We start from the raw sequence: 10,226 nt of genomic DNA on the forward strand, positions 1-10,226 counted from the left end.
TTCTTCCATTTCCAATGCATGCAGTCGATGCTTCCAAGCATCCCAGGAAATCCTCTTGCTGCATTCTGTGCTAGGATCCGAGCAGTGTCTTTCGCATTGGGTGTTCTCAAGTATTGCGGTCCAAACACTGCCATCACTGCACTACAGAACTTGCAGAAACACTCCATGCTGGTCGACTCGGCCATGCGCCCATAGTCGTCCAGTGAATCACCGGGAGCTCCGTATGCAAGCATCATCATCGCTGGCGTGCACTTCTGGATCGAGGTGAATCCAAGTTTGCCGGTGCAATCCATCTTGCACTTCAAGTAGTTGTCGAACTCCCGGATGGAATTCACAATCCTGAGGAAGAGCTTTCGGCTCATTCGATAACGGCGCCGAAATGTTTTGTCGCCGTGAAGTGGAGCATCGGCGAAGTAGTCGGAGTAGAGCATGCAGTAGCCTTCGAGACGATACCGGTTTTTTGCTTTCACCCGCCTCGGCGACGAGCCACCTCGCCGCGGCTTTTCATTGCTCGCCAGCCCCTGGGCGAGGGCGGCGAGCACCATCAGATGCTCTTCTTCCTGGACGTCGGCCTCGGCTTCCTCCTCCAGCAGCGCGGCGAGCGCTTCCTCGTCATCCGAGTCCATCGCCGAGGCAGGCAAATCGCCGAACACCTTGCGCCCGGTGGGCGTGCACCCGCCGAACTGACCCTCCGCGGCCGGAAACGCCCAGCTGTTGTTGGAGGGGCTGCCACGGCGAACCTCTACTATTTGTTCGGCGGGGAATGGCTATCTAGCGGTGAAGGGCGGCGGGCAGCCTCGGGATATAACTAGTGGCGGCCGAGGGCGCGGGGGGTGGAAGGCGGGTCGGAGAAGAAAATTTTGACTTTTCTCCTGACGGTGTGGGCCAGCCGCGCTTTTCCCTTGCGTCGGAGCCCCCGATCCCCCCCCCCCAGTGCGCCGGGTTCGGCCTGCGGCCGCCGGGCAGAAAAAAGGGCAGAACCGACGCTTTTCATCGTTCTGGGGGCACGACTGGGACGTTTTTTTTGGCACCGGCGCTAAAAAAATGGTCTGGGGGGCCTGTTGAGGACGCGGCTGGGATGCTCTAAGCAAGCATTGGAATATTTGATACCTGACCAAGCTCGCTCTTCCAAATTGATGATGAATGAGTGATATGTTGGTGACTGTACGGAGTCCACTAGAAAAAGGTTGTTTTTTTAGTACAGAGTCCACTAGACCGATTTTTCATCAAACGGCACAGGAGGCTCGCTAGGTCCGACTGCCTTTGATACTTCCTTCGTCTCAAAAAAATGTCTTTACTTTATATTAATTTTATATTCTTTTCATTAAGAAATATAAAAGCGTCTAGATCATTATCTAGTGATTTAACAAATGTTTTTATATTTCTTTACAAAGAAGGTACTCCCTTTCTCTCAGTTTATAAAGAGTGCGCGTATCTCTAGGTTGTCAATTTGACCAGCCTAATACAAGTCATATATTACAAAAAATATATCAATATAAACTTCAGATGTCTATTTTCAAAAGGTATAATTTTTGTTTTATATAATTTATATTAGAATGATAAAATTGACAATCTAGGTATACGCGTAGGACTTGTAAACTGTGACAGAGGGATACTAAAGTTGGTATATAAAGTAGAAACATGGAGGGAGTACTATCCAACTGTGGTGTGGTGGACTCCGGATCGGGACAGGCCAAGGTGCCCGCCATCAGCACACTACTACTGACGTACTGTACAATTCTGTGTTGTTTTGTGGTTTTCAACTACCAAACCCACCAGTACAAGGGATTTCTTTTCTCCTTAGTTATATAATGAAGCTGATACGCACAAGCCAAGTCTCTTGGACAATTGTCAGAAAGAGGACATAGGAGAGGATAGTGAAGCCATGGGAGGAGGGGGAGGAAGAAGAGGCGATCGCCAAGCAGAGCCGCTGCTTCGGAAGCTCTCAGGATCCTCTTCGGATAATTCCTCCGAGGAGCATCCGGTGAAGAGAACCGGTAAGTCCCTGCGTCAAGATTGTAATTGCATACCTTGTTTTTATACCAGATGATTCGTCAGAAGCTATGTCATGAGCTTCCAAGTTCCAAACCCGGCCCCATGTCTGAAACTTCCGATTTTGATGTGTTCTTTGCACTGTACATCCAGCCAGCCAGCCATGTAGTCTGTTGTTCCACATGATCCATGAACTATCTTGATCTACATGCTGGTAAACACCCCCAAAAATCTGCCATGGCATGCTCGAAACATGTAGAGGGCACCCGTTCATGGCCATAGCACATCCAGTTCGACGGTGCTCAGGTCTCAGCGAGAAACTAGGTAGCTGCCGGTCACTGTCAGTGATGACAGTGGGTTCCACTCTGGGCCTGGCCGGCCACAACAGCGACGCGAAAGCATAACCACAATTCCAAACGCATCACAACTGCTCCGGCGCGTGCCCCTCTCAGGATGACTTCACACCCCGGCGTGAGCCGTCGCTTGCTTGCACGGCTAGACAATAGGCATGATGTCTAATTGTCTATGTGTGCATCCTACCGACGGGGAGTTTTGATCTGTGAGGCTTCTTTGACAGGCACGGTATGGACGGCGATGGCGCACGTCATCACGGCGGTGATAGGCTCCGGCGTGCTGTCGCTGGCGTGGAGCGTGGCGCAGCTCGGCTGGGTCGGGGGGCCGGCGGCCATGGTGCTCTTCGCCGGGGTCACCGTGGTGCAGTCCTCCCTGCTCGCCGACTGCTACATCTCCCGCGACCCGGAGCGCGGCGCCGCCGTCAGGAACAGGTCCTACGTCGACGCCATCAGGCTCTACCTAGGCAAGAAGAGCCAGATGTTGAGCGGGTTTTTCCTCGGCTTCAGCTTGTTTGGGAACAGCGTGGTGTACACTCTCACCGCGGCCGCTAGCATGAGGTAATAAACTTGTGATTACTTTTTCTTTTTCTTTTCTTTTTTGGGCGGGTAGACTTGTGATTAGTTGGTCATTATATTTTGCAGGGCGATTGAGAGGGCCAACTGCTACCACAGGGAAGGCCAAGGCGCGCCGTGCTGCGCCGCCGGCGCCGGCGGGTCATCGGAAGCCTACTACATGCTCCTGTTCGGCGTCGCGCAGGTGGCGCTGTCGCAGATACCGGACTTCCACAGCATGGCGTGGCTCTCCGTCTTCGCCGCCGTCATGTCCTTCTTCTACTCCTTCATCGGCTTCGGCCTCGGCGCCGCCAAAGTGATCGGTGCAGAAACCATAGCACAACGCTCCCGCCACACGCGCGTACGAACAACGAGACTCGCAAAAGGCAAAGGATTCTGACGACGGCTCCTCGATTTCTTTCAGAGAATGGAGTCATCAAGGGCGGGATCGGAGGCGTCTCCCTGGTGTCACCGACGCAGAAGGTGTGGCGCGTGGCGCAGGCCCTGGGAGACATCGCCTTCGCCTACCCATTCTCCCTGGTGCTGTTGGAGATCGAGGACACGCTGAGGTCGCCGCCGGCGGAGAGCCAGACCATGAAGAGGGCGGCGAGGGCGAGCATCGCGGTCACCACCTTCTTCTACCTCGGCTGCGGGTGCTTCGGCTATGCGGCGTTCGGGGACGGCACCCCAGGGAACCTCCTCACCGGCTTCGGGGATCCCTACTGGCTCGTCGGTCTCGCCAACCTCTGCGTCGTCCTCCACCTCCTCGGCGGCTACCAGGTGTACGCGCAGCCCATGTTCGCGCTCGTGGAGCGGCGGTTCGGCGCCGGCGTCGTCGACGCGGAGATGCCGCTGCTCGGGCGCGTGAGCGTGTCCAGGCTGTGCTTCCGCACGGCGAACGTGGCGGCGGCGACGGCGGTGGCCGTGTGGTTCCCCTACTTCAACCAGGTGGTGGGGCTCATCGGCGCCTTCACCTTCTGGCCGCTGGCCATCCACTTCCCCGTCCAGATGTACCTCGCGCAGGGCAAGGTGGCGCCGTGGACGGGGCGGTGGCTCGCCATCCAGGCCTTCAGCGCCGGCTGCCTGGTCGCCTGCGGCTTCGCCTCCGTTGGCTCTGCCATGGGGGTGTTCGGCCCCGAGAGAAGCTAGCTGCGACCAACTGAGCCAAAATTAATAATCTCTACTTAGCTAGGATATGTATAAATGGGAAAGATATAATTCAAAGGGGAACACGCCGGAGGTATTTTAAGCACCAATGTGACATTAGCAAACACAAGAGTTTTAGCTTCATCTCTGCACGATACATGTGTCCTTTTAATGTGACAATACAACATGCCGAATCACATGGACAAATTACAAGACATTGTACAGCCTTCATTTTTACACATTTCGGCCATGAGGAAAAGCTAAGCTTCGGTAACTAGATAGGTTTCGAAGCCATCCAGCATAAATAACAAAACATTTATGCTTTCTGAGTTAACTTTGACAGGGACACAGCGAGGCTTATTTAATCTAGACGAGCCCATTCCAGTTCTAACTCCATCTCACCTGATTCTACGTTCTGCAGCTTTAGGTAAACTTCCTGCTTTACCTTTCCCGACGAAATATTGACAATGCTGTCGCTCAACAGGCAATTGTCTCTGGTCATGAACCACCTTCCAATTTGCATGTCCGCGTGACGCGACGGGTCTCCAAAGGCCATAGCAGCTGTGATCATTGGCTTCAGATCTATCTCTGCTTCCCCCATGATATCGTCAGCAGAGAAAGTGTCGTGATCATACACTTCCTGGAAACAGTAAGATTGTATCAGGGAGTGAGAAAAAAAACATTGTCTTGCCTGATTTGTTACTGTTTGCAAGGACTACATGAATTTATTAAAGAGTTTCTTTTCTCACATATGTGTGCGCTTCAATGATGAGCTATCATTTGAGACATCATGAAATCTCTGTCGAGAACTACAATTTGGTAACATCATAAGATATTCAAACATGTGTACCCTACCATACCATACCAGCCCATTGGACACAAAGTTTTCCAGTCGGACAAGTGGACTACAGTTAAATGCATCTGAAGTAATAAGGAAGCAAATATATGAATCTTTGCGCTTCCACTGCACAGAAATCTTGACAAAAATGATGATGTTCATAAGGTGCTCTTCATCATGGAATCATCCCTTCATCTCGTAGTTGGTTCACTAACTAAGGCACATGTCCATAACTGATATTGATGCAACAGAAACTTATCGACAAGGTATGTTGCAGTTGAAATATGGGAATGTTAATGTGATCGAGCCAGCTATTTATTAAACTCTTTATTTTGGCATTAATCAAGTACTAATAGTTAACTAGGTTTGCAATAGTTAAAATCTGCTTATATATAATTGACTGAAGTGCATCATAGGTCCTCAAACTATTTCAGAAGTGTCATGTAGGTCCTCGAACTATGAAAATCGCCATCTAGGTCCTCAAAGTGCAATATGTGTGTCATCCAGGTCCTCAAACTATTTCAAAAGTGTCACGTAGGTCCTTGATCTATTTTAGAGGTGTCACATATACACACTTATTGCACTTCAAGGATTTTTGAGGACCTAGATGACACTGCTCATAGTTTGAGGACCTATATGACACCTTCAACATAGTTCGAGGACCTAGGAAGCACTTCACTCTATATAATTGAAATCAGGGCAAATACAGTAAGGTTTACTGTTGTTTTACACAACTTCAATCATTGATACCTCGTATGTGCTTCACTATTACATGAGTTGCATGTGAAGAGAAACAAAAAAAAAATCTAGAGTGAATAGTTCCATCAAACTTACAAGTTTTAAAGGTCCATAATTTCGAGGAACTGATAGATTAAGAACCTCATTCCATACCGGGTTCAGGTCACTCGCTTTAACTGTTGTTTGAGCCTTCTGCATTTAGAACCCAATAGTTGATGTTTTCAGAACAGGTCACCGTAACAAACACAGATTACTTTTTGAACAAAGATGATGCCATGGGCATTAATCCTAGGAAGTGACAAGGAAATGAAACTTTACCTGCTCTCCAAGACTTAAAACAACATAAGGATCACTTGTAAGCATATCTCTGACCGCCAACCCAGAACCTTTTACCACTGTAATGTTCAGTTGTCCAACAAATTCTCTTGTATCTTCCTGTGACCATTTGTAAGGGTAAGATTGATTACAGTAATGCAGCTTCAATCAGATACGCTCAATCTTTTCAGCACAAGAAAGAAAGAGTTGCATAAATCTGTACAACTGTATCATCTATGATTCAGCACGAAAACTTACTGGGGCATGCTTCCTTGAAGTGCTAGAGAAACTATTATCCACACTGTTCAGAGAATTGGTAGATTCTAAACCTGCCTTTGAGCTAATGCGCAAACTTGGCTTCAGAAAATCTTGTGTTTCATACTTGGCTCTGTATATTAATTAAGAAAGATAAAAGATTAATACTGAAATCCTGATGACATCAGAGAGTGTGAAGTGGAGCAATTACCACCTTATAAATTTGGTACGATATTCCATTGGTGAGTCTGGTTTAGGTTTTGGGTGATCTTTTGGAAGAAAAGCCTCATAAATTGAATTTGCATATGAGTTTCCACCAACCTCAATCATGGAGTCAATATCACTATCAGACCAATCATCCAAAGTTAAAGACAAAACCTGACACAAAGAACAGGTGAAGAATAAAGATAAATTGAATGTGTCCTTACATATTAGGTACAACCAGGAAAATAATGAAATAAGATCCACATAGGCCTATTAGTGGAATTAGTCGGGAGAGACAAAGGTGAGAAGAAATTTATTGATGTGATAAATTACGTTTGAAATGTCTTGTCCAAGGGCCCTGTGGACGTCTCCACATTTTAAGCAAAGAAATACTCCGATATTAGAAGACCTGAAATGCACGGAGGTAAGGTTAAGATAGAAGCAATGCAGGATCAAACGAAGGTTCCTAGCTTCAGTGTGCTGGCACTGTATTATGCACCACGAGTATGATTTAAGAACTATGTGTATGTCACATAACAAACCTACTGTACAATTTATCTATGTAAAATGAATAATCATTCTGTAGAAAATATATACTCCCAACGTTTCTTTTTACTCCGCATATAAGTTTTGTCTTAAAAGAAACAGAGGGAGTACAACACATCTCTCTTTTGACATGGAAAACAAGACAAGTGTATGTATATAATTGATGCCTTAATCTGTGCAACAAAGGCACTTACGCCCATTTGGGGTCAGGTGCACTACAATCAGCACACACTCGATTGTCACTTTTCAGCATGAGATCCTTCAACTTTCGTGCTTTGCCTGGAAAAAAATAGTAAAAATTCTTGAAGAACTTGCATCTGATATATCAGTTATCAGGACCTCCTATGGTTCTAGAATAATAATAATATGAGATATGGCATATAATGTAGTAGCTAGAATATGTTACGCACCTACGACAGGCCTGTTCAACTTGATCGGTTGGGAACGATTAGCAGCACTCATGTTTGAAGCGAACTTCGGATAACTCACAACAACAAAAAAGATTTATGTGCCTGCACAAAACATAGAAGGAGGAGTCAATAATCGAATTTAAAATCAAAATAAAAGGCCACAGTAAAACGTTTGTAACCATTTTCAAGTTGCAAACATGATAATATTTTTTATTTTTCTCTCACGAGAATGCATCTTCACAACGCATGACAAGTCGGACTCCAGGCCCTCAGCACAACATCAGGTAGCCTAGTTATTATAATAAAATTTAAAGCATACAAGATAGCTAGTTTTGGGCCGTAAGCCCGTAACAGTTTGGGAGTTTAAGATGCCAAGATCAGAAATTTCATTCATCAAATAGCTTCCATGCATTCTCATTTTTGGCAAAAACTAAACTTGCGCAAAATTTGCACATATATGTAACTCAAGATAAAACACATATGTCAGCTGGCATATAGACAATGGATCCATAGTGCCCATCTGCCTAGTCTCATTTTCTTATTATTATTAGCGTTAGTGGAAACACATACAGAAATGCTAGAAACAGATACAGAAGCAGATAGTGTCAAATTGTGTAGGAGACAAATATATGAAAGCAAATGTTAGTCTGGCAGCAAAAAACCCTTCAACTGTGCAAACAAAAAAAAATCTAGTTCAATTGGCAGGGATTCACTACAAAGTAGTACTCCCTCTGTAAACTAATATAAGAGTGTTTAGATAACTAAAGTAGTGATCTAAACGCTCTTATATTAGTTTACAGAGGGAGTATAAAATTGTGCATACGTTTCTACCTTCTGCATCATAACAACAAAATACCACACACATATATGTTCAAGCCGTCTCAGTTTCTGTTTATGAAAAAACTCGCTGATTCCCTTTTTTCCCAGAATGGAGCTGAGGCAGAAACATTCCATAGTGTTTTCACCCTGGGAGGAAACATTCTACAGGTGCATGAAAAGACCAGCAGAACGTAATAAGCCAACTCAGGCTCAGATTGTGGTTACTGAACTGTAGTAGACCTGAGTTTATTTTATAATCTGCTGTGGAAAGCATCCACAAAACTAGAGATATGTTGGTTACAGAAACAACAAAATAGACAAAAGCTGGTTGGATAAGCTGGCTGATCATAATCCATCGAAATGCCAAATGCAGCCTCAATCTTCCACGATAAAAGCTGGTTGGTTAAGCTGGATTATTATAATCCATCGAAATGCCAAATGCAGCCTCAATCTTCCACGATACAGACTTAACACTTGGTTTGGCTTGGCTCGGCCAGGCCACCCCAATGAAACCTGACCGGCCAGCACACAGAAAGACATGTGATATCAGGCTCAAAACATACACGTCGGTTTTAGATCAGGTAAGATGAAATACTGACAACCTGTGGAATGCACAGGACAGATAGACACCATTTCAACGAGGCGCTGAAGTTGTCGGTGGAAAACTCCAACCATGGTTCGAACTCTCATATTCACATTAGTCGCAGATCTTGTGAGATAAGCGGATTTGTCACCGGCCTCTTGTCAATTGTAGGCGTGTGCGTGTGGTTTGCAGGCGTAGTGGTGCGCCCCACGTGTATAGATCTCCCTTGTGATCACGGAAACGAAAATGGGCATGGTGAAATTCGTGCAACGAGATGAATGGGGGATTCGTATACAGAAATCGCTAGGCTCATCAATCGTCCCCGATTCCAGGCACCTTGGACCTGAGATCTTCCTAATCTATCGCCTCGAACTCCACATCAAACGGAGTACCAAATTCATGGTTGCATTCCAATCCGTAACGAGGCGAAATGGCCGACGGATCGGCAGAGGAAACAATAAGTCAAACGCAATCAAGCGACCACGCCACCGAACGGGGCCCAAATCAAACGAGCCATGCCATCAAACAAGCCTACCAAATCGGATCGAGCAATCAAACGAGCCATGTCATCAATAGCCTACGAAATCGAGCCGCATCGGCCCGACGGCGCCGCGCCACATTCCCTACCTCGCGGATCAGGAGGCTAATCGCATCTGGGGATTCCAGAACGGCCCAAACAAGCGGCACCAATCATTCATCGGCTAGAAGTGAAGGGAGGACGAACCGGGTGGGGGATCGCGGAGGGCGGCGTGGGCCGGTACCGCCGGCGGCTTCGGGGGATGGGGTCGCCGGCGGCGGTGGAGGGATCGCCCCCCGGCTTCGTCGCGCTGGCTCGCGGGCCTGTGGTCGCGCAAACGAAGCACGGCGACGTGAGGGGAACCAGGTGGCTTGGGGTGATGCGGGGATCCCGTGTTTATTATTATTATCCCAGTAGTATATTTCTGTAGTTTTGTCTCGCGGTGGATTAGTGGACGGTCAAGGCGGCCATTGGCCATTCCCACGCCCACCTGACCTTCTTTTGCCAGGTGCCCTGGTTGAAACGCTCCTGTGCTAATATTTTTCTCACCTTTGAAAAGGACAAAGAGTGAAAAAATGGCGAAAATGATGGGTATTCAAAAACCAGTTTCTCACATTATTATTATCATGTTGTTTGAAGTTATTTCAAAACAATACATGAATAAAACAATTGGTATGCCGAAAGTTTTCTTTTTAATACAGTATATACCGAAAGTTCAAACATGTAAAATTTACAAGAAAATACACGAGCGGTCATATGTCAGATCTTCCAATAAATCAGAAGGTCCAAGCGGATAATTTGGACTAGGTAGATATAATCGAACTATCATGAATAGACCGTCTAGTTTCTCCATCACTTGTGACTGATTTCAACGACGATGAGAATGGTTTTCCACTGCTCTCGTAATGGATGGTTTCCCGATTTGTTGCTATAAGCGTTGTTGGATTTTTTTTAACCT

General features: G+C 46.6%; 1 protein-coding gene and 1 pseudogene across 1 annotated transcript; one reads left to right on the top strand and one right to left on the bottom strand.

Moving 5' to 3' along the window:
* Positions 1-1,736: 1,736 nt before the first annotated feature.
* Positions 1,737-4,153, top strand: LOC125514416 (probable amino acid permease 7). The gene is made up of 4 exons (XM_048679737.1): positions 1,737-1,997; positions 2,570-2,903; positions 2,988-3,220; positions 3,322-4,153. Exons 1-4 carry the CDS (start codon positions 1,886-1,888, stop codon positions 4,044-4,046), a joined length of 1,404 nt encoding a protein of 467 aa, XP_048535694.1. The 5' UTR covers positions 1,737-1,885; the 3' UTR covers positions 4,047-4,153.
* Positions 4,139-9,748, bottom strand: LOC125514417 (annotated as a pseudogene).
* Between the last annotated feature and the right edge of the window lie 478 nt (positions 9,749-10,226).

Source organism: Triticum urartu, chromosome 6, assembly GCF_003073215.2.
Source record: "Triticum urartu cultivar G1812 chromosome 6, Tu2.1, whole genome shotgun sequence".
Lineage (NCBI taxonomy): Eukaryota > Viridiplantae > Streptophyta > Magnoliopsida > Poales > Poaceae > Triticum > Triticum urartu.

Bases quoted from the DNA above. Each gene is read 5' to 3' on its own strand.
- LOC125514416 (XM_048679737.1), top strand. From the start codon at position 1,886: ATGGGAGGAGGGGGAGGAAGAAGAGGCGATCGCCAAGCAGAGCCGCTG. The intron at 1,998-2,569 runs GTAAGTCCCTGC...CTTCTTTGACAG, and splicing joins GCATCCGGTGAAGAGAACCG to GCACGGTATGGACGGCGATG. The intron at 3,221-3,321 runs GTGCAGAAACCA...GATTTCTTTCAG, and splicing joins CGGCGCCGCCAAAGTGATCG to AGAATGGAGTCATCAAGGGC.